General features: G+C 38.9%; 1 protein-coding gene across 1 annotated transcript in view; it reads right to left on the bottom strand.

The window, feature by feature from the left end:
* The window catches only part of LOC109323091 (prolyl endopeptidase FAP-like), a 59,713-nt gene that overhangs the window by 24,378 nt on the left and 11,366 nt on the right, over positions 1 to 23,969 (bottom strand). Inside the window, exons 4-16 of the mRNA XM_019554504.1 lie at positions 20,597 to 20,691; positions 20,397 to 20,471; positions 20,077 to 20,129; positions 18,761 to 18,833; positions 16,611 to 16,731; positions 15,465 to 15,619; positions 14,557 to 14,660; positions 14,076 to 14,211; positions 7,976 to 8,020; positions 5,595 to 5,699; positions 5,422 to 5,492; positions 4,436 to 4,489; positions 2,054 to 2,178 (exon numbers count right to left, since the gene is read on the bottom strand). Of these exons, the coding sequence (XP_019410049.1) occupies positions 2,054 to 2,178; positions 4,436 to 4,489; positions 5,422 to 5,492; positions 5,595 to 5,699; positions 7,976 to 8,020; positions 14,076 to 14,211; positions 14,557 to 14,660; positions 15,465 to 15,619; positions 16,611 to 16,731; positions 18,761 to 18,833; positions 20,077 to 20,129; positions 20,397 to 20,471; positions 20,597 to 20,691 (1,212 nt within the window). The remainder of the gene's footprint in view (positions 1 to 2,053; positions 2,179 to 4,435; positions 4,490 to 5,421; positions 5,493 to 5,594; positions 5,700 to 7,975; positions 8,021 to 14,075; positions 14,212 to 14,556; positions 14,661 to 15,464; positions 15,620 to 16,610; positions 16,732 to 18,760; positions 18,834 to 20,076; positions 20,130 to 20,396; positions 20,472 to 20,596; positions 20,692 to 23,969) is intronic.

Raw genomic sequence — 23,969 nt, 5'->3', positions numbered from 1 at the left:
TAGTTTTCTTTTGTTCTTTCACAAACAGTAAATATCACATTTAAATGATGTTTCACGCATACATTCATTAATAACTGTTACTTAAGTCTACGCATAATATGACCACACTAAATAAATTAATAATTTCTCCTTTTTAAAATATTTGTACAGTGTTGCTTCAAAAACTAAGCCCCCCCTTTCTTTTTTAAGACTCTAGCACTTGTGGTTGCAAAGAATGATATATAGTCTGTTGGATTTTGCATACAGGCTGAAGCTGAAACAATACATCTTCCCAGTCGTCTCACTGATGCATTTACTTAGATGTCCTCCCTCCGTTTTTGTGTCCTTGTGCCAAGGTATTTAGCAGACTTTATAGACTTCATTGTGCTCCAGCAGTGTGGGTTGGGGAGGGGGCACTTTAATTAGAGAGGTTCTTGGGAGCCACTCTAATTCAAGCACAAGCAGCATCTTGTGTATTCAGCTTCAGTTAAAACTCCCCAAACATCATCTTGAAGAGTGGGGATGCTGAATATACACTCCTGCAGACACAATTAACTGAGTCTGTTCCAACAAACTGTAATTACAGCATGTCAGAGCAGACGTCTTGCATGTCTACAGGTACCATTAGATGCCTAAAGCTCATGATTTAAATATCACCACTGTTATTCAAAGTCACCTCCTATTCATCTTTTTGTAACAAAATCCCCCAAATCTTCCTCCTAGTCTGTCTAAATCATGTTTCAGCATGTACTAATAAGCAAAATATATTTTTAATAGAAAAATCTATGGGTTCATGAAAAACTGGAAAACTTAATTTAATAAAAAAATATATCATTATAAAGCATACTAATTTTGCTATGCTGAGTGAGAATGAAAGAAGTGGAAAGAGAGGCAACACTCCATAATTCTAGGGTTCCCACTGTGTAACAAAGGAGTCTTTGATGCAGATGTTACTTCAAAAGTGCTGCTTAGAAAATGGGGTCTTGGCCATTACCAAGCAGTAAAGTACTAGGGAGAAAAGCAATCTTTAAACTTTTCAAAGAGATCTTCTTGTCTTTCGACTAAGTGACATCCAACTAATATCTAAAGGTGCCATTACATAAGGTGAACCCAGAATTAACAGTGTGAAACAGGCTCCTGAGAACATGTCACATTGCATTTGCTAAGGTGAGTGGGTTTTGTGTGGTGACGACAATATCAAGTATTCTTTGTAGAAATGATTGAGAGGTGTTATCATTCTGTTACATTTGCTCCTCTGCTTAGCGGGGGCTGAATTTATATAGCTAAACATCCAATTCAGACCTTGAAAGATGGTAAACTATTCACAGGATAGGTAAAGCAGGAAATGTATATATTTCCTCTTTGAATGTTTATACTGTGACTTTACTGTTCATTTTTTTAATGCTCTGAAAATGGCTGTATACCTAGATAACTGAAATCAATTGGAAAACTTCCATCTGTTTACTTTAATAGGGCCAAGATTTCACTTTGCTTCTTTCAAAGCTGTGTCAATTGTGTCAGGCTTATCCTCGAGCCTCACTGAATTTATTTCCAGATATTCTACATTTGTCATTAAAAACTGTATTACTGAGAAAATGTTCAGTGCTGAGACAAATTTTGCCCTGGTATGATTCCCACTGACTTCAGCAGGAATTGCTTCTGTGCTTGCCACTTCTGAATGTGGTCATCTATATTGGAATCAAATGTACAGCTTACTGGTTAAAACAAAAACTTGGGGTCCTTAGTCCTTCTTCAGTAACATCATGATTTTGCTCTCAGTCTTTGGAGAGCATTTCAGTTCATTGGACAAAATTTTGTTTTTCTCTTTTAAAGATTTTGACAAATGTGTTCTATCAAAAAAGACGTTCACATTTCTTCAAAGTTTATGTTGAAAAACATGAAAAAAGTTTCATCCAGAAAGTATGTTTTCCCATTTTTTTGCCACTAAAATTTTTCATTTTACAATCCTTGCTTACAACTGTCAAGTTTGAATGACTGCTTTAAACAGGATAATCTATCTCATATATCCCTGAAAATATGACTGAGAATCTTCTTAGTAACATATTATACATACCATAACAGATTAAGGCATAGTATTTAGCATTGTCACTGAATCTTGCTGTATAATATTGACACCTTTCTTTCCTTAGATTACAAGTAATGCATTGCTTCCTTGGAGGCTTGGTTCTAAGGTTGATTCTATAACAGCAGTAAAACAAAATAAAACATGATTTTGAACATTTAGATATAATTTTCTAATCAGTGATTTGCAGTTTTTTCAAAAAATAATACTGTTCGAGACAATAGTTCTGTCCATTTTTCAGATATCGTCTTAAGTCTTCTGCGATCATAGTTTTGAAGAGGCTTTAACTTAAAATGTGCTAATTTTAGAAAGAGGTAGTTAGTAGGACTGATTCAGTCTGGCGGAGATTCAACCCGATTTGGTGGCTGGATCTCTGAATCTGAATCAAATCAGGAGACCCTTTAATCTCTCCGAATCGAATCGGAACCCTCCAAATCAATTCGGAGAGATTTGATGATTCAGACATAGACACAGCTTCAAATGTTTTTTCTACATACCTCAAGATACCAGGCAGCTCGTGAATGCTGAGATGCTGGGGCAGATGGAGCATCCCATTTAAAGCTGTGTCTATGGCCAAATTGCTGATTCTCCAAATCAGCATTGAATCTTCAGATTCAGATTTGGCTGAATCAAATTGAGACAGTGATCTGAATCTGAAGATTCGATTCTGATTAGAAGAATCAGTGATTTGGCCATTGGCACAACTTTATATGGTTTTTCTATGTACCTTGAGGTACCAGGCACAGCTCATGAATACTGAGATGGTGGGGGAGATGGAGTGTCCCGTGGGATTGCAGGGGGGGGTCCCCCATGTGGTTGGTGGTGGACCCTACCCGCACCCTCCTGGCTTGGCGATCAGCTGCGGGGGGACCCTGGGTACCCCCCCAGACCCAGGAGGACCAGTCGCTGAGCTGGGGGGCACAGCAGGTGCCCGCACACTCTACAAGGGACTCAGAAGTGGACCAGAAGTACTTCTGAGTCCACCTTCAAGTGCACAGGGGACCCCCCCACCCCGTGCTCCCATGGGATGCTCCATCCACCCCACCATCTCAGCATTCAGGTATTTTCATAATAGGTCTCACATAAATGATTGGATGATTTCCACTACTACTGCTATTAAGGGTCAGTTTTTTAAGTCTAACCCTTTCTTTCTTTTGTTTTCCTTATGGGTGACCAAATAGAAATGTCTCATTTGGGTCAAATGGAATGTGTCATGCTGAATGTAACAAATTTAAGTTTTTTCTATTTTGGTAAGAAACACTGAAAAAAATCAATTTGCTGTCATCCAAACTTCTTTATGGTTATTTTTTGTTTCAGCTGTCAATAACCTTACTCACCTTTGGCTTTCTTTCCCCCTTCTTTTTTAACTCCTCCCTTCCCTGCTTTACCTTTTGTTTTCCTAATTTCTACCTATTTCTATTCTCACTGACATCCTGTCACACTTTTAGTTTCTCTCATGCGTTGGAGTCTCAGAACAGCAGAGACTTCCTATGCCTGAACAATGGTGATTGTGCCTGAAAGCTTGCTAAGAACTTTTCTCCAACTAGTCAGTTGGTCTAATAAAAGATATCATATCTACTTAAAGAACCCTGCCAAACTAAAATAAGCCATGTTGATAGCACTAATCCCAATTATTTTTGTCCCTTCAAAAATGTGGGCATGTCAGCTAAGGTAATACGTATAATAGCCCACATTCCTGGAAAAAATGTAACATAAAATGTAACAGACAAATCAAAGTTTTAATAAAATACTCCTTGGACATGTCTGCATGAGATATTTACCACAGAGTAGACTAATTAACTCTGCAGTAAATGTCTCAGCATCTACCTATGCAGGGCTATTAGGCTGGAGTAAACTAATGCACTTCACAGCAGGGTAGTACTTGTGAATGCAAGTACTAGCCTGCCAAGGAGTTTTTTTTTTAACTCTGCAGCAGCACACATATAGAAATTGATGCAGCTGGATGGGGCATGAGGGTGCTTCAGTGCAAGGATTGCCCACCATGTAGTCCTACACTGAAGCACTCTTGTGCCCTAGCCAGCCCCTCCACAGCACACTGAGAAGTGTTGAAGCAGCCCTGGGATGGCAGGCTGACCCTCTGGGTCCCCTGCCAACTGGGGTTGCTTTGACTCGGTTCAACATGCTGTGGTCCCAGGCACATATATAAATACAGTGCCCAGGAGCAATAAGCTCCACTGTGATATGTCCCAGAGTTTATTGCATCACATTAATAAGTATGTGTAGAACTGCCCCTTGATATAGCCTTTCTAAAGATCTCAAAACTGTTCTCCTGTCTGTACAGTGTCTCTTTTTTATATTATAAATCCAGATCCTATCTGGTATTTCTTTAAATAAGATTAATAAAAACCTTACTTGTAAATATTCCGTCTTCCTGGATAGCCTTCAAATTCATTGCTTGAATAGAATCTGTAAATTCATTCACATGTTAATAAATGGCCCATGAAGTCATAACTTAGGAGTTATCATCAGGCACCTAACAGAACATCCTTGATCAAAAAGTTGTGCTTAACTGAGAGTTTAGTTTCTGGGTTTGCTTGTGCTGGAATAATAAGATAAGCTCACTAGTTTCTCATTTGTCCAAACAAGGATTTGATCAAACCTTGAGCAGATGATAAGAGAAGCATGCAACTTACGGTATGGACATGTAGATTTTAGCCACTTTAAAAAGGGGAACCAGAGCTGCTGCTCTACAGTACACATCTGCCATTAAGCTGTAATTGTTAGGTCTGCATGAGCTTATAAATTACACTAACTTTATTCTGAATAGTAGGGTTAAAGTTAGAGAAGTTTTGCTATACTTTCATGGCTAAAGAATTAGGCTACTTGTTAGTTGCTACTTGTATCATATAGATCTACTTGTGAGATACAAAGCTAATCTGAATTACTAAATATAGCTCAGATTCAGCAAACCATGTACTCAGTTTTAAGCATTTAAATCCTGCTTTGTAATAGAATTACTCATATATTTAAAATTTAGCAAGTACTTTAGTTCTTTGCTAAATAGAGGCCTAGAGGACTTGGTTAGTAAAGAATCTTAAAAAAAAATAAAAAAGCATAGGCTTGGATTTTCAAAGGTCATTCAAAGGAAGATACTGTATGCAAAGAATGTGCACTAGATCTGCACACAAATGGGGATTTGCACTACAGCTAAGTATAACCATGTTTATTGCCAAATCCCTGATTTGTGTACATAGTTGTAACTATTTGTAAAATTCCACAGGTTGTATGTCTCCCTCCTACTCCAAACCAGGATCTTGGAGACTAAAGGAACTCTGCAAAAATGAATACTGCTGTGGTTCCTTTTTATTGACAACATACATCACATAAGTAACACTTACACTGCATCATCTGTTACTCTGAAAATGTATATTGCCTCCCATTGTCCACTTGTAATCGGTATTGCATTTTCCTATAAAATAAATTCAGTAGTGAATTACTGAATAAAACAGGATTATTTCAGGAACCTACAACAGATATTAAATTAATGAGGCTAATCCTTCTTTTGACGTACCACTGAGCCATTGATGTAATGAATATGTTTATAACCACTCTTGTCACTGAAAATTTTGTAGTATGAATTGCTGTCAGAAGTGAAATGCGGTGTTGAAACAAAAAACTAAAAGAAAGGAACAGAAACTGTTGATGAGACAAAAGCAACGATAACAAGAAGGTTTTTAGCAGTGTATGATATACAGATTATAATTTGCACATTTAAAGCAACAGCAGAGCATTTCACTGGCCTCCCTTGTCACAGTGTACATTACAGCTTCTACTCTGTCATGTCACATTTCTTAACTGGTAGTGTGGGCTGCCAGCACACATACATTGTATACTGCACATAAGTAGAGCAGCTTGCGTGTGTATGTGAGTGTGCATGTGTCTGTGTGGATTGATCAATTTTTAAAGGTTCTCTTCTTAGTACTAAGAGTTGGTGAATTTTATTCTTTAAAGTTAAATTAGTGAAAAGTGTGGACTGAACTACTTAACCAATGACATCCTCTACTTATCCTTCAAGCAAGCACACCGCTGGGCAGAGGTTGTCCGACCTGCCCCATACTGATCCAGCAACGTGTTTGTGCTCTGCTCAGTCTCTAGAGTTCAGTCTCAATTGTTTATCAAATCTTGGTTATCTCTGCTTATATTGTCAACAAAGGAGCCAATTATAAATTTTTGATTATTTTTAAAAAGGATACATGCCCATATGAACGTTGTTTGTAACAAGCATTTCACAACATATATGCAAACAAATGCTCACTATATAGTGTGATTTTCCAACACTTAATCTAGATTTGAACCTATGAACAAAAGCTAAATTATTCTGCAAGTCATTATGAATCCCCTTAAGCCAAGGGGATTCAGAATGCCCTTCTAAGGAGTAAAGGGCATGTCTATACATGATGATTTAAGGTGCATTAGTCATTTTTAAGGTGCATTAAGGGTGTGGATCTACAAGTGCATACTCTTAATGAGTCTTAAAAATGGTAATTTTAGGCTTTTGTACATAAATTTGATACCTGGAAAAGCAGGTATCAAATTTAGGCGCAAATAGCTACAGCACCTTGACACGTGTGTAGACATGCTAAGGTGCATTAATTAATTGTATACTAACTTTTGTCCCAAGTCAGTATGCACACCGCATTAATGTGCCTTAGCATGTGCATGTGTAGACACGCGCCTAAAATTGCCTTAGGGCAAATGCACATTAAGTTTAGGTGTGCATAAAAGCATATGTAGACATGTCCAAAATAAAGCAAAATTCTTTCGAAGAGTTTCCACAAGTTTCTACAGCAACCTGTCATCATGAATCCAGAAGAAGAGGTAAGAAGAAAGAAACCAAATAAAGTATCTTATCCTGCTGGATGCAGTTTTAATTTTAATAATGTCTGTATACTAAAGAACTACACTTACTGAATGTGGAAGTCTTTAGTTAAACCCAGTACATGACACAGTGTGATGTCCCCCACAATGCATACTGGTAAATCTTGAGGAGTAATGTATGTATAATTTTCCATATGATTGAAATATACTTACTAATGTAACTTGATATCTATAGACTTTATCTGCTTTGGATTTAGAGTATGGGCTTCTCAAGGCAGGAATAAGATCGTCTTGGACATTTGAATGCTTCAGTGCCACTGGAAATGTTTTTGATTCCTAGCCAACATCAGCTACCCACATGTTATTTACCTCTTGCCTAGATGCCTTCTCCCTTGGTGAAGAAGAGCACTAAAGTATTTTTCTTTGGGTAAATGATATCTTTTATTAGACCAACTAAATAGTAGGAAAAATTGTTTTTTGCAAGCTTTTGGGCACAAACATCCTTCTTCAGGCATAGGGAGACGGGTGCTTGTGCCTGAAAGCTTAAAGAGAACAATTTTTCCAACTTTTTAGTTGGTCTAATAAAAGATATCACGTTTATCTAAAGAACCTTGTCTGCCTATGCCCCTAGACCAACATGGCTACAACCAACACCCCCTAAAGCATTGTTTGCATTCTAGAAAAATTATGCTATTATAAAATCATCTGGAGGAATAGGATATACTGCCAGTGACATCAGAGAAACTTGGCTTATCTCTGTCCTCTCTCAGCATAATTCTTCTAGGAATTACCCTAGTACTGTGCCTCATCCCTTTCTTTGTTATGTTGCTATGGCTTCCATTCACTTAAATCTACCAATTATTTATGCTGAGACATGCAAAAAGAGCTTAAGGGAGTTAAAAAGCTTCCTTAGGTAGCACTGAAAATCCCAGAGTTAAAGGCATCATGTGTTGTAGTATTGTTCTGTGCAACTCAACATGGTGCCACTTCATTCATAGATCAAATATTACTGTGAAGATAAATAAATGTCTATAATATTTAATGAAATCAAAGTAAAAGAAAAAAGAGCCCTACTCCACCAGCCCATCCTGTTCGACTCTCTTCTATGTGCTGTTGGTTCTGAAAAACAAAATCAATGACATAACCTTTAGGATGTATAAGAAAATGCATAACTCCCTCACTGAGATGAAAGATCATCAAATAAATATGAAGGTTGCAAAATGAATACAACAAGACTGAAATCCTTTTAAACTTCAAGTCACTCACCAAATAAGAAGTTCCAGGTAACTTGGAAGAATATCTGACATAAATAGGACTATAGCAGCAGTATTACAATAATACAAAGTATTATTTTTAAGTGTTTGTCATTAGAAGTAAATAGAATGCAAAGTGATGATACTGTGCACTATATTTTCAATGAAAGCTTGAATTAATGAATGTTTAACCTCAGAACATTTCTTCACTAATAGAAAGCAATCTTCTCAGGAATAATTATCTTAAAATAGCGAGCTAAATTCTCAGTTGATGTAAAATGGCACATCTCCACTAGTTTCATTAAGGCAATGGTTATTTACATCACGTGATGCACTGTTTTTTTAAAAATAAACATGTATTTATATATATATATATATATAAATATTCATCTCATACCGTCTTTTTGTTGCTGCTGTTAATTATAAACCATACAATTTTAGGAGCAATTTATATCGAGGCACAGTAGAGAATGCTTAAAACATTGGCTACCCTTTCACACTGAGGAACATCAAAATTTCTCCTTCTATAGAAAACTAAACACTATCAGCTTGTGATTTCATTATTAATATACATGCAAATTCAGAGACACCCCATTTAATTTGGTGGACTAATTCTGGAATTGTACCACTGTAATTGAGATCGCTGAGATCCATACCTTCACTCCCACTGCTGTGCCAAAACACTCCTCCATAACTGAACAGCGCAAGCCCAGACAAAAGTACTTAGGTGGGCAGTCCCAGTGAAAAAATTACATAATTTAATTCATATTCATGAAGTTAATGACCGAAGTTTTACAAATAATTCCGAGTGCATCAAGTCTGGGCTTACTAAGCTGAGATGCCTGAACAACATCTGATTTTTAGGCAGCATGTACTCAACATTTTCTGCAAATGACACCTCTTTAAGATGTCTCAGGATGGGCACCAGTGATGTAGAACTAAGAATTAGGAAGCAGAATACAGGCATCAAAAATGAATTTACTTTTGAAAATCTGGGATCTTGGGACTACTGATGCTAGCAAGGAATTTCAGATTTAGGCCCTTCTACAGGGTTACTTTGAAAAAATGGTCTATACTGCTTTAGAAAGGACAAATACAAATTAATCAATTCTTCTGCCAGCTCCAAAGATCCTTTTTCATTTTTAGGTTTGGTTTGGTTTAGAGAGTTCCAAATGCATTTCCAACATCTAATGACTTTTTCATTGCAGAGAGTAATGCCATTGTTTGATGGGACTGAATGATTTACTGGTTAACAACAACAATTCTGCAAGAGATTCAAACTTTTTATTTTATAAATTAGTTATTTTAAACTGTTAATTTAAAGACACATTTCTTCACAGTCTGGAGCCCAACAAAATGCTTTCTGAATAAAGCATTTTGCATTTCTCATCCTTAATGCAGTTATATTAACGTCAAAATTATGCCTTTTCCTTTTGTGGCACAGTCCTGAAAAGAGCTGTGCACTCTTAATTCTGCCTGATTCCAAGTGCAAATGAGGGCACTCAGTACCACAAAAGAGTGCACAGCACCTTGCAAGATGGAGCCCTTGTGTAGAGCTGTGTTGTATCATTAATTTAGGAGCTTGTTTTTGTTTCTTATTAAGTGTAGAATATTAAGTGGCAGGATTTTATAAGATAGTAAGTATTCAAGTAAGAGAATACATTCAATGCAAACTTTACTTGTCTCTGCCTACTAGCATCTCACAGAGTTGGATCACAATTTAAGGCCTAATCCAGAAGTGCTTTAAGTAATTTCAATATAGGCCAGGTGCAGACATTACGCATAAACCAGTCTAAATGATTGGGAATCGATCTAAATCCATAATCGTCAAGATGTCTTGTGCATCTAGATCAATCTAAAAATGGTGGAACCCAGTCTAAGATAGATCTGGTTCAATGTGCACTCAGATCTAATCAATTTAGATTAGATTGGTGAATCAAACTTCTGCACTAGATCCCTTATTGATTCAAGTTAGGTTGCTGTCCTCCAGGATCTAAGTCTCCTTTGCAGTTCCCTGCAACCACTCCCCTCACAGGAAGGCATGCTAGTACTTGGTCTGCACTTGGCTGCTCTGGCCGAGCACCCAGCGGGCTTCACTCCTGAGCTCTCATGGAGCAGAGCCAGTGAAGACCTTCTCCCCAGCCCCACCTCCTGTCTCCCACCTGTCAGCTGTAGGCAGGCAGCAGGGAGGTGGGGGGAGGAGGGGGAGGAAAGGAAGTAATCTGTGTCCCCTGGACCAGCCCCAGAACCCGGGTACCTATGTCCCTGGCCTGTGCCCCACACCCCATCACAAAATACCCCATGATGTACTTACACATCTGAAACTGAGCCCAAGAGAACCCCTGCACTTGGGCATAGCCCCACAGAGCCCAACTCTAGCTCCTGCACACCCAGCCAGGGACATGCATTCCCCCATGCTTGGGCACAGCCCCATGAAGTCTGACCCTCGTTTCTACACACACAGCCATGTCCCTATGCATGGGCACAGCTCACAAAGCCTGACCCTGGCTCCTGTACACCCAGCCAGGAGCCCCTATTCCCCATGCTTGAGAATAGCCCCATGGAGCCTGAATCTGGATCCTGTACACCCAGCCAGGGACTGCCATGCTCCCACATTCAGGCACAGCCCCATGGAGCCTAGCTCCAGCTCCCAGCCGTCTCAGTGGACACAGCCAGGCCCCTGCCACCTGGACCCCAGCATGGGGCTTCCACCTTGTGCAGAAGCTGGTGTTGGCAGTTTGCCTCTGGTGGGTTGAGGTGGCAGGGGGCAGAACATTAGGACTAGGCCTGGATGGGGGCGACCTGTGACCTCTGTGGCTCATCCACTGTTGGCAGGTGCCTGGACCATGGGAACCTGCGGTGCTGCAAGGCTTTCTTGTCCTGCAGCTGCAGGGTCCCAGAGTACTAGGGAGGGGGAGGGGTGTGTGGTTGCCCATGTCTAGCAGCCAATCCGGGGTGGCTTGAGCACTTAACTGTGTTCAGCAGTCTCCAGCACCCTGGGGAGCTCACAGGGCAAGTCCCCAACCTGCAGGCCTTGGCCAGTGCAGAAAGCCTGTGTGCCCCCTAACACAAGAGGGCTAACACGTATACTGTTCACTACCAATCTAACCTAGGCTACCTACGGAAAACCATGTAACTTACATCAATTCTGCTTTGGGCTTTTTGAACATCTGTGATAAGCCATAAAGTTGCTCAAAGATCAGCCTCTTAATGTTCAGCTGTTTACATTTGAGTTTTGAAGAAAAGTATCTGATCTGCATTTCATTTCTGTATTTCCAAATTTCATTTATGGAATAGGCCAATCTTTATACAGGAAAGCCTTCCAGATGCTTACAGATACAAGCAATGTGCTGTGTCTCCATTCCTGATTCATTTGCTTCTGTCTGATGAAGGCCCTGATGCTGCAAACACTGAAGCATGCATGGAACTCCTTACTTCTATGAGATTATGTGTAAAATTAAGTAAAGATCTGTGTGTTTTACATTAGCTTTAATCCTAAAGGCACACTTTACATGCTTGATATTATCCTCTGAGTACCTCCAGTGAAGTCAAATTGACTTCTCTTGGAAAAAAATCATAGGTTAAATTGTTTACAGGACCAGGGCTTTAGAAATAGCTTATAAAAAATATATAAAATCATTTTCAAGCACCTAGACTACAGCACCCCTATTGCACATTATATTCTTGTCAGAATCTAAAAACAACAACAACGACAAAAAGAAAGAAGTATTTTTGCCAGTGGAAATGCAGAGATACACTTCTCCAAGGCAAATGGAGCTAATGCTTCACTCCATCTGTTCACACTCCTTCAATTGGCCATTTGTGCAAAATTTAATATGATAAAAGCCCTATATCACTGGATAAATATAATATTAGGGAAGCATCAGTCGTGACTATATATTAAGGGCTGCATAGAGAAATGCAATTAAATAAGCGTTACAAACACAATCCTCCATGATGGCAATCACACTGGCCCTGAGCCAACAAAGCAATCAAGCACATGCTTAACTTCAAACATGTAAGTAGACCTATTGAAAGCCATAAAATTAGTCACACACTGAAAATTAAGCATGTGCTTAAGTGCTTTGCTGGAACTGTGCCAGAATGGTTAACCTCTTGCCAGACAGAGCCCTAAACTTCTTTATTATCTAAATCCCTTTGATTTTCTAAAGAAACTAAAATATTTAGTCCTCAGAACATATGCAACTGACTGCAGCATGGAGATTCAGTTCAATGAAAATCTGAAGAAAATCTTTTACATAATAAAAAAAATGACCTTTCCTGAAATGAAAGTAGCCTGCACAAACCTGATTTTGCAAATTGACTGGAGTAACTCTTCAGAGTTACTAATGAACTCAGTAGAGCTGTTCTGAAAAATTGGGCCTTAGGGTGCCTACACATGAGTAGCAAAGCTGCTCTAAAGTACTGTAATTACAGTGCGTCAGAGCAGACTCAATCAAGTCTGTTGCAGAGTGGTAATTACCGTGCTCAGCAGATTCCAGTGTCTCATGTATCAGTGTCCCCACAATGAAAAATGGCAGTGAGGGTGCTTTAACTGAAGCTCTTTTGATGACCTTTAGTTAAAGTGCCACCATTTTTTAGCATGGAGACACTGACACAAGAGACACTCCAAAACAGCTTTAAAACAGCTTTCAGAAGCACTCTGATTAAAGTGCTCACTCCCAAAGCACGTGTATAAACACCTTTAGATTCCTTTTGTGGTCACCCGGGTAATTTTGTTCTGGAATAACAAAAAGTGTCTTGAACTTGTAAAATTATTTGAATAAATTAAAATTCTATGTTGTTTGTATATAATAAAAATTAATTTTATGAAGCAGGCAAATGTTTTTCTTTATAAAACTGATTGTAAGATATATGTGTTTTCCCATCCCTAACTTCAAATGTATTGCTTGAACTATTCTAATTGAAATAACTAAGGACCCAACTTAGGCTGCCATAGCATATAAATTGGGCATATTTACTTTATAATTATGATCCTTAGGCGCTTTTCACATGCTTTGACACATTCAGATTAGAATGCGTCAGAGCAGACTTGATTAATCGATTGATTAATCAATTAATCAATCAATTGATTAATCAATTAATCAATCAATTGATTAATCAATTAATCAATCAATTAATCAATTGATTAATCAATTAATCAAGTCTGCTGGAAAGTTCTACTCAGAACACGCCAGCACATTGCAGTGCCTCACATATTCAGCTTCCCTGCATTTCAAAATGGTGGTGGGGACTCTAACTTAAGCTCATCAAATGAGCTTTAGTTAAAGCATCATTTGAAAATCTGGGATGCTGAATACACAAGACGCTCTGTGTTTTAATTAGAGTAGCTCTTGAAAGCTGATCTAATTAAAACAACCCCCCACCTTGGAGCACATGGAGAGGTGCCCCTTCAAACCTTTACCTGAGGGGATATTTCCTGGCTGAGATATAAGGTAAAATTAAACCAATATTTTGAAATCAATATTTTTTTATATTTGTTTTCATTATTTTTATTTTTATACTTTGAAAACATTACATGGACAACTCAGTTTCTTATTGTTGTAAACAGATTGTTTTGGCAAAGAAACTGCAGTATTAGTTTTAGGTTGTTAGTTATTTAACAGAAAATCCACTTAAATGGGAGACTAGACTATCAAGGAAAGCAGGGAAAGCAGGAAATTCTCACCTTTCAATATCTTAAAAATCAAGATTTTTTTTTTTCTGGAAGATATATGTTAGTCAGAAACAAGAACTGAGCTCAGTAAAGGATCACTAGGTGAAGTTTTTGATGATCTGTGTTTATACAAATTTATAATCTAGTTTGACCTTAGATCTATGAATGTAGAGGCAAGTTCTACACATTTCTACTTCAAATTCAGGTTCCAGAAATGTTAAACATATACATCAAGGTCCGGTACCTCTGGGCAGTCCCAGGAATTTGAACTTCCTTTGAAGTCACATACAGCTAAGACAGAAAAATTCTGGACTCTTCTTAGCCATTGCACGCAGATCCGATTATCCGTTACCCAAGTAAGCCAAGTGACATAGTGATCACTAGGAAACAGAAGGAAGGCTGGTTATTAAATAACAAAAATGTAGGGTTGCTATTGAATGGATCCTTCCATTAGGGACCCAATTGTCCTCTTTTGAAGACAATCACAAAACTCCCATTGGCTTTAACAGTAATGGATTTGACCCACATGGACAACATATTATATGGACAACTAAAGCCAAACTCTACAATTTCTGGGTAGCACCAGATTTGTTTGGTAGATGAATATAAGGCTCCACTATAGAAAATGTAAAATAAAATCAAAGATCCCAACATTTGAAATAAAAACAATAAAATAGATAAATAAATAGACAAAGCAAAAGAAGACAAATTTGAGAACACACTACCTTGATGCTATCATTGCAGGAACAGGTACTTCCTTAGGACCTAAACCTTCAGGATTAGTAGTGTCTACAATAAACACTCTAACGGTAGGATTTTTAGCCCCAGCCTTCAAAGGAAATGTATTACCAGGTTATTCAAATCAAGTTCTGGAGGATTAAACTAAGATTAAAAAGAAAATCAACAACATATTTTTTCGGAAAGCAAATAGTTTAAGAATTTTGAAACACTGGTATTCTGGAAGGTAATGGGCCAGATTCCGATCTTACTAAAAACAAATATTTTTAGTTATTTCACTTAACATCAGTTCATGCATCAAGAAGACAACAGTAATGGTTAAAACCTTTCTAGACTGAAAAACTTAGTGTTTGTGAGAATACATCAAAATGTGTTGTTCTCTCTTGCGTGCAGTGTAAGTCTGTATAGTGTATATTACAGACATATTAGATAATGACATGGGACTCCAATTGAAGTCAGGGAAGATGCAAACTGAAGGAAAAAGATAGTTGTCCTAAATCCAGTGCTACAAATCTAGGCCTAATCCAAAGCCTATGAAGCCAGTGGGCTTGGATGTGGCCCCAAAGGTTTTATATAAATTCGAGATTTTACATTCTCTCATTTCTCAGTTATTTTTTTAATACAGCACATTCACTATAATATAGAGATTAATTATAACAAAAGATACCTTAAGTGAAATAAGGTATTACTTACATAACTATTTCCATTTACTTAATTAGGTCTACATAATGCATACATTGAGCCATATGATTAAGCTTTCATTTTTGTAAATTAATTTTAAGCTAGAGCAGACTTAACCACTGCTATCTATCACTGAAAACAAGTTTTCAGTTTTTTTTCTATATTTAATAGCTATCACAATGCATTTACAAGCCAAGGGGAAGAAGCAACATACCTTTGGGTATGGAATAGTTATTTTTCTAGGGTATTGTTCCTCACCATAATATGAATATTCAATAATTGGGATATTGGTATCATTAAACTGTACATATGCTATGTACTTTCCATTTGGAGACCACCATAGAGCATATTTTGTTGCAAGCATTTCCTCTGAAAAAAATTAACAATCACATATTAGTTAGTTACAGCTAATCTTTTAAGATCTAATTTAAAGCACTGCAAAACTTAAAATTATATACAGTGCCAGCTGTTTACACAGCCAAGTACAAAAAGAAACCTGTGCCAGATCAGTAACATAGCCCTACTGCAAAGTTACTCTAGCATTTAAGAACAGAAAATCAACATTTAATAGGGACAGAAGTGAGCTCAGGAGGTGATCTAGCCTGATCCCCCGCTTCAGCTAGGATCATCCTTATCTAAACTAACACAGACAAAGGTTTGTCTAACCCCCACTTAAACATGAATAATATTATGCATATAAATAGACTCATTTAAGTCCATGAGTCTATTCCTGATTCTAAATTTACAATTACTCAATGTTGGGTGTTCTCTTGTCTTACTGTAAAAAGGAATAATAGTATGCTAGTTCCCTAAAATTACGACTGATTACAAATTCCTGGTACCAACAAAATGTTTACCATGGACCAACTATTCTAATCTAGCACAAACCAATGAGTTAAGAACAGTGATCTTGATGGCTCTACTTATATACCACCACATTTATAGGCGGGGAAGGGAGAAACTATAGGAAAAAATTAATTTGAAAAAATGCAGTTTCTTGCACTGAAAGTTTACCATAACGAGTCTATGAGTTTTAGTTAAAGCACCCCCACCACCATTTTTAAACATGGAAATGCTGATACATGAAATGCTCTGGGTACTTCAATTAGAGCAGCTCTTGGAGCCACTCTAAATAAAGAACACTCCCCACCACATACACACCTGGAGCATGTGTATAAACACCCTTAGATACCAAGGAGGATATCAAGGGCATACTGATAGATGCTGACTCAGAAGGAAGGTTGCCTAATATCAAGTCACTGACCCCGTGGTCTTACATCACTTTGGTGCTACTTTGGCCACCCATCTAACTGGTGGCCAAACTTAGACTTGTTTAACAGAGTGTTCAGGATGAATTTACCTTCATAGACCCAGTCAGGAATTCCATTAAATATTTCATTATCTTTTCCATCACTAGTTATTTTAAAAGCTGGATCTCTTGGGCTTTGTTTCAGATAGATATTATTCTGATACACATACACCTGAAGATGAGAATTTTTTCATGAGGAATATGTACAATGATAGAAAAATATATTACAATCAAATTTGTTCAGTCAATGATACTGTGCTTATATTCTACAGATGATAAAAAGTGTGATCAAGCATATAGTGGAGCATATATTGAAATCCTTATTCAATTTTGCCTGAGTAAGAATCTTGGGATTTGGGCCAATATCAGTAATTACAAATTAAAGGCCATATTCTGAGCTCAGTTCTATAAATCTAGAGTAGTTAATCATTTTTGTCAACATAAACAAAACATCACATTAAATTTTTTATGCTAGTATGGAACTCCCTTTAGCTGTACTGGAAATTAGCACAGGCACTGAATGGAAAAATGTACACCAGAATATTAGGTCACAGATAATCCTCAAAGGATTCCATGATTTGGTATGGTTTGCTTTGGATGAATGCCTGAAAGCCTGAAGTCCTTACTGAAACTCATTCAAAGTCTTGTATCTTTTCAACAGAGATAAAAGTCTCATTTGAATGGGCTTTTTTGTGAAGTTTCTGGAAGTTCTGCTTCTGGTGCCAGCTAGTATAGGGTATAAATATGTGCACATAACTGTTAATTAAACTTCTTTGAGCTTCAAAAAGGCACATGGCAGAGCTGAGGTGGGTAAAGGCTCTTACACTATCTGGAACAGCTTTTTCATTTTTGTTAAATTAGGTTATGGACAAATGAACATGATATGAGTTAAAATGGGCTGGGGAATTTAACCACGTGCCAGATGCTCTACAGTCATTCTTACCCTTTGGTAAAGGAAAGCTAAACTGTGGGAGTTTACCCTTCAGTGAAAGAGGACTGAATTATTGTGGGTTAGCATGCATATGCACAGTTGATATGCCTGGCCCTTTTTAACCACTGTAATTTGTTCATTCTTGTAAAAAGGGGACTAAATTTACAGCTCTTGCTTATCCCAAACCTTCAGTGAAGTCAGCGGGAGTTTGAGATATGCAAAAATTGTTCCAAAGCAAAATATTGTACAAGCATTTACTAAGAAACTAGGTCTCCTGATGTTACAAATATTTGATGCATAAACACACAAAAAGTTAACTCCTTTGCTTTTTCAATGGACAGCAAGGAACAGCCCTAAAACCTCTCAGGTAGAGTATGCAGTCTACTGTACAAGAACATTACACACTATTTTGGTCTCTCTTCCTCCATTATCAGCTTTGGGAGTCAGCCAAAGTACAATTGTATTTCAGTGTTTTACCAATAAAATATCTTAATTACATATTATCATCTAAGTTCTTGATAAAGGAATTAACAAAGCATCATGTACTTAATTGTTATTATTTACAACTTCAGTGATACAGCAGTTTCTTAGAAGATGGAAAATATTTTCCTAGTGATTTCCCATGAATTATTGAAATGTGTATGACTTTTAAATTTATTCATTTGCGCACAAATAGTCTCACCTCTGTAGGGATGGACCTAGGAATACTAATTATTAGTTAACTGCTACTGCAGAATCAACAGAAAAATAGAAGGCCTTATTACTTTGCGTGTGCAATAGGTCCTATGGACTTGGGGACTGAGTCATTGTTTTGGCAATGAAGTGTTTGTTTTTGAAATATTTAGATTCTAGCAGATGTTCCGTATTGAAATGTAAGTGATTTAGCAGAGAGGTTGCACTTTAGGCCTATAAATCTTGGCAGCTAGAACCTCAACTTCTTGAATACTTCAGAATGTGAAAAGGGGGAAAACATCGCGTTTGGGATTATATACTGAATTTAATTCCATCCATACAGATCGTGTGGTCAGCATATACTAGGGTAACTGCTTCAGACCTTCATGAAAGACATGCTTAAGCCTAGAACATGATTATTCTGCTCTGGTCCCACTCCTTCCACTGTGACAACTTCAGCTATTACCTTCATTATTCCTAGTCATAAGCATCCTTGATAAACACAGTTAAAAGGCCTGCAAACATAAAGCCTATGCAAATAACCTCTGCTATTGTATCAAGAAGTAAGTTTATTCTAGCACTTTGTTGCTTTACTGACCAATTTGTGTCCAACGGGTGACCAGGATATGTACTGAATGTTATGTGGAAGCTGATTTTCTGTTATAAAATCACTGAAAAAGAGAGGAAAGTTGAAATGATAGTACATACATATAAAAGTCATACTAAAGCACAAAAAAACTCTGTTCCCCAACACAAATTTGATGTCAGAAAAGCTTGTTTGCTGTACAAAGCAGGCAGTTAGACATGCACTATTAATATGCACAAGTGTTTGTATATGCTAACAAACTTCTTGGGAACACAAGATAATCAGTCCCTTGAACTGTGATCCCATGGCTTGAAAAGTCAGCTTTAGCCCAAATATTACAGAGACATCTAAGATTGCTGGCTATACTGTACCATATACATTATAATCAAAGCTAATTCTAAGGAAATGTGAACCATGTGCCTACCTGGGAGTTTCCTACCAAGTAACACTACATGCAGCTAGCCAAGTAGAAGGCATAAGGCAAGAGCAGTTATTGTATACCTGAGCTGTTGGCAGTGCCATGTACAGTGTTTTTCTTCAGCAGCCAGGTTGCAGCATCCTTTTCCTTTTACCACTGCCTGCAGCTATTCATGAATGTAGCAGAGCCATGTAGCATTCAGAAGTGCTCAAAACCCAGGAGCCTGTGCTCTAGCCCAAAGAATAGTTTGGGTAGCTCAGCAATGCAAGGCGAGGCAAGGCATGCTGCTAGTTGCGGGATAATGTGCAAGGGTAGTATGAGAGGAGGTACAGGACCTCCTTTAAAGTAAGGTGCAAAGAAAAAGAGAATTTGGGGGGGGAGGGTGAGAAAATGAATGAACGAAGGAAAAGAAGGATCAATTATTAGGGAGGGGGCAAGAGGTTCCTAAAAACCCAGAACAAATTATTATAATGTCACTGAAGGCCTAAAGAGCACTGGAGAGTCTTAAGGAAAGCAAAGATTAGATCAGCCAGGAATGGGGAGGGTTACATAAATGAAAGCCAAGGAGACATCTGGTATTAAGACCACAGAGGACTAAAACATCCAGGATAAGGTCAGGGCGAATTTAATAAAGGAAATAAAGGAAACGAAAGAAGATCAGAGAACCAGAGAATTGAGGACTTGGAGAAGACAGACCCAAAACACTGACTGCTGTAAACATGGGAAGATTTTAAATAACTTCTGAACTTTGCACCAGCTAACAAGCAAACAGCAGGTAACTTGACAGAGCGAAGTAAGGAGAGGGAGGTAGCCAATGAACAGAATAGGACAAGACTTTTATCACAACAGGGCTTTCCAATGAGAATGTTTTCAAGAACATAATTAGAGTTATTTGGCCATCAGATCTTACCCATACACAAGGTCGTAAATGTGGTATGATGCTGTATAAGAATATCGCCAAAACTGCAAAAAATCAAGTCAGTCAAAAAAAAATGTTGTTGTTGTTATCTCTGAAACACACTGCCTCTCAGTGCTTCCCTCAAGCCCACACATCATGGCATTCTGCAGGGTAGTTTAATTTAAGAAAGCTGAGTCCATTAACAGTTTGACACCCTCCCACCTACTGTAAGTGCTTCTTCATCTCATGTTGAATAATATGTTACCACAATCTACAAAATGTCAGATGTAAAAAGATACACATCTGATTAAGCAATACATTAAAATAATTACCTTTGTATAATTGCTTTCCAGTGCTATGAATTGTTTGTCAGCTGACAATGCATAATTTGAGGCATTAACTTTTTTCTAAAAGATAAAGAAGTTGATTAGATTCTGACAGACATAAACTAATGATTAGACACATCACATTTGCATCAGTGTGGAAGTTTGAAAAATAACTGAATTTTACTTTGTTTTGATATGTTACGTACCATTGTTCTATTAGTCAAGATCATAGTTGAATAGTCATTATCTACGTTGTAAAGAATAACATTATTTTCTGAAGACTGATGAACATATTCATGACCTTAAAAACAGAATAAAAAAAGGGATGAATTTATCTTTATGCAGAACATATCATGAAGAAAAAGTGTTGACCAGAGTGATGATCACTTTAGCAATTGATCAGGTCAATATAAAGTAAGATTCTTATACATTATTGTAGCAGGGCACTAGGGAGCCTGCTACTGAATAGTAGTAAATGGGCTCAGCTGCCACTCACCAGGGCAGCAGGTGGGAATTGCTATGGCAACAGAGTGGGTCAGCTGACCGCCAGGGGGCAGGGCCTGGTCTTTATAAACAGAGAAGGCCAAGGCCAGAGTCGGTTCCCCTGCTGGCAGCCTAAGAGGAAGAGGGAGCTCTGTTAGAGCAGAGCAGAGCGTAATATAGAAGCCTGATGGCTGGAGAGCGCTGGCTTGACAGTACTGGGTGGAGGAAACCCTGATGAGGAGATGTGAGAGGGAGCCAGGTTTGCTTGGAGTTTATGTTGGAATCCCGGAGGGGGAGATTTCTGTTGTGCCTGGGAGTTATGTTGTGACCCAGGAAGGGGAGATTTTGGATTTTTGTTATTGTTACAACCGGAGGACTGGGTGAGGCTGTAGGGGTGGAGGAGGCCTCACTAGGAGCTCCCCAGTAAGGTGGGGGTGTTCCTAGCGCCACAGGGGTGCTGCATTTTGGGGTGTCCCGACCCCGGCCTAGTGCAGGCAGCTTCGGGAAGAGCTCAGTGTTGTGCGTAGGCAGAAGCCCCAGTGGGGCATAGGCCTGAAGAGGTGGGTCTGGGGGCCTGAGCCCCAATCCAGGGAAGCCCGAGTTGGGCATAGAGGGCCCCAGTGCGGGCAGGTGCAAGAAGCGCGAGCAGGGCCCAAGTGCGGGCGGGCGTGGGAGGCGCGAGCAAGGCCCCAGTGTGGGCGGGCCCCGGTGGGGGGCGCGTATACTGGAGCAGGCCCCGGGAGAGCGCGGCAGGGAGTAGGACAGAGTCCCGGTACAGCAAGGCAGGCACCATGCCAAGGAGGGCAGGAAGGTAGCCTCCCATTAATAATATACCAGCAAGACGTGGCAGGTGAGATAGAGGGTGCATTCAAGACTCAATTTGGCACGGTAGCCAGGGGGTGCTAGGGGAGGTCACAGCACCCCTAAAGAGCGTCCTGTCACAATTATAAAATAAGCTTTTAAAAAAAGCTTTTAATAAAACCTCACACCTTATATAACAAGCTTTATCCTATAGTCACAGCACAGAGTTATGCAATGAGCTGATTTTAGGACTCCAGGATATATACTGAGATTATGAAATAAACCAATGATAGTGTCAGTACTTTAATAGCTAGGAGCCCAATAGCTGCTCTCTAATATGACTGACTAGTCACACCAGTATTTCACTCCTTTATGGGTCCATATGATCAGATGTCTAATTTACAAGCACTAAAGAAATTATCCAAAATCCAGGTTTAGGAATTCAGCTGAACATTCTCCATTGTATACTGCCTTTGTAAGGACCTTTAGCACTGCATAATTGTTTAAAGCAAGCGACTAAGTGCCAAATTTTGCCCTTAATTCCAGTAGCTACCCAGTGAAGTTAATTGGCTTTTACATGGCTTCAAACATGCTGAGTTACTGGATAAAAGATTCATAGGGAACAATGATATCATTGTTACTTCATGACTTTCAACAATGTAATCTGGAAAAGAAGTCATTTAGTATGTGTTGTAGAAAAAGAGATTTTAAAAAGGAGTTTAAAACATGTTTGGGTTGTTAATTAAAAAAAAAATATATATCAGCTTTTGATTTTACTTCAATCATGGTTTCATAGTTGTTAGGGGCTAGAAGGGACCTTACAGATCATCAGGTCCAATCTCTCTGCACTTGGTACGGGAAAGACTGCTGGGATTAGATGATCTCACCAAGAAGGGCTTCAAGACACTTTCTGAAGATCGCCAGGGTGGATGACTGCACTGCCTTTGGGGGACACCTGTTCCAAATCTTCAGCACTTGTAAAGAAGTTTTTCCTTATGTCTACCTTGAAGCAATTTTCAATCAGTTTGTGCCCATTATTTCTTGTCCTCCCCCTGGGGGGCCTTGGTGAATAGGTACTCCCTCAAGCCCTGATGTATGCCTCTAATAAATTTATAGGCTGCCACCAAGTTCCTTCTGAGTCTTCTCTTCTCCAGGCTGAACAGTCTCAAATCTTTCAGCCTCTCCTTGTATGACCTGATCTCTAGGTCTCTAATCATTCATGTGGCCCTCCTGTGGATTCTCCCGAGCTTCTCCACATCCTTCTTGCTGTGTGGCACCCAGAACTGGATGCAGTACTCTAGTTGTGGTCTCACCAATGCTGGGTAGAGCAGAAGGATGACATCCTTTGCCTTGCTCAAGATGCCTCACTGGATGCATGCCAGTGTTTGATTAGTTCTGCCAACTACAGCATCGCTTTGGTAGCTCATGTTCATTTTGTTGTCAGTCATGACATCCCGGTCTCATTCAGTTGTGGTGCTGGCAAGCATAGCACTGCTGAGCCTGTGTATTGAGGACTATTTCTTCCCAGATGGAGAATCTTACATTTATGTGTGTTAAATGACATCAGATTGAGGTTTGCCCATCTCATGAACATGTCCAGGTCTCCCTGTATTGCCAGCCTGTCTTCGACCGTGACCATGCTCCCCAATAGTTTTTGCTATTTTGCTTATAATACCCAAATCTAAATAATTGATGAACATGTTGAAGAGCAGTGGTCTGAGTACTGAAACCTGAGGGATGCCACTGGTCACCTTCTGCTATGATGACTCAGTTTCATCAGTCAATATCCTTTGGGTCCAACCACGAAGTCAGTTACCAGACCATAAATTAGTTGAGGCTGTATTTTCCCAATTTAATCTTAGGACATTGTAGGAGACAGGTCAAAGGCGTTTTTGAAGTCCAGGTATATGACATCAACCTCATTTCCCCTATTCAGGTGGTGAGTTACCTGATCATAGAAGGAAATGAGGGTGGTCTGGCATGACTTGCTTGTAATGATGCCATGTTGGCTATCCTTCAGAATACTGCCTTCACTTAGTCTGTATGTAATGGATTCTTTGGTAAATTTTCTCCAGGATTTTACCAGGGACTGAAGTTAAACATACTGGCCTGTAATTTCCTGGGTCCTCCCTTCTCCCTTTCTTAAAGATAGGTACCACATTGGCCTTTTTCCAGTCTTCTGGGACTTCTCCCAAGTGCCATGAGTCTTCATAGATTTCATAGACATTAGGGCTGGAAGGGACCTCGGGAGATCATCGAGTCCAGCCCCCTGCCCAAAGGGCAGGAAGTCAGCTG

Source organism: Crocodylus porosus, unplaced genomic scaffold, assembly GCF_001723895.1.
Source record: "Crocodylus porosus isolate Cpor-Errol unplaced genomic scaffold, CroPor_comp1, whole genome shotgun sequence".
NCBI classification, from domain to species: Eukaryota; Metazoa; Chordata; order Crocodylia; family Crocodylidae; genus Crocodylus; species Crocodylus porosus.
This window is presented reverse-complemented; position numbering and strand designations above follow the sequence as displayed.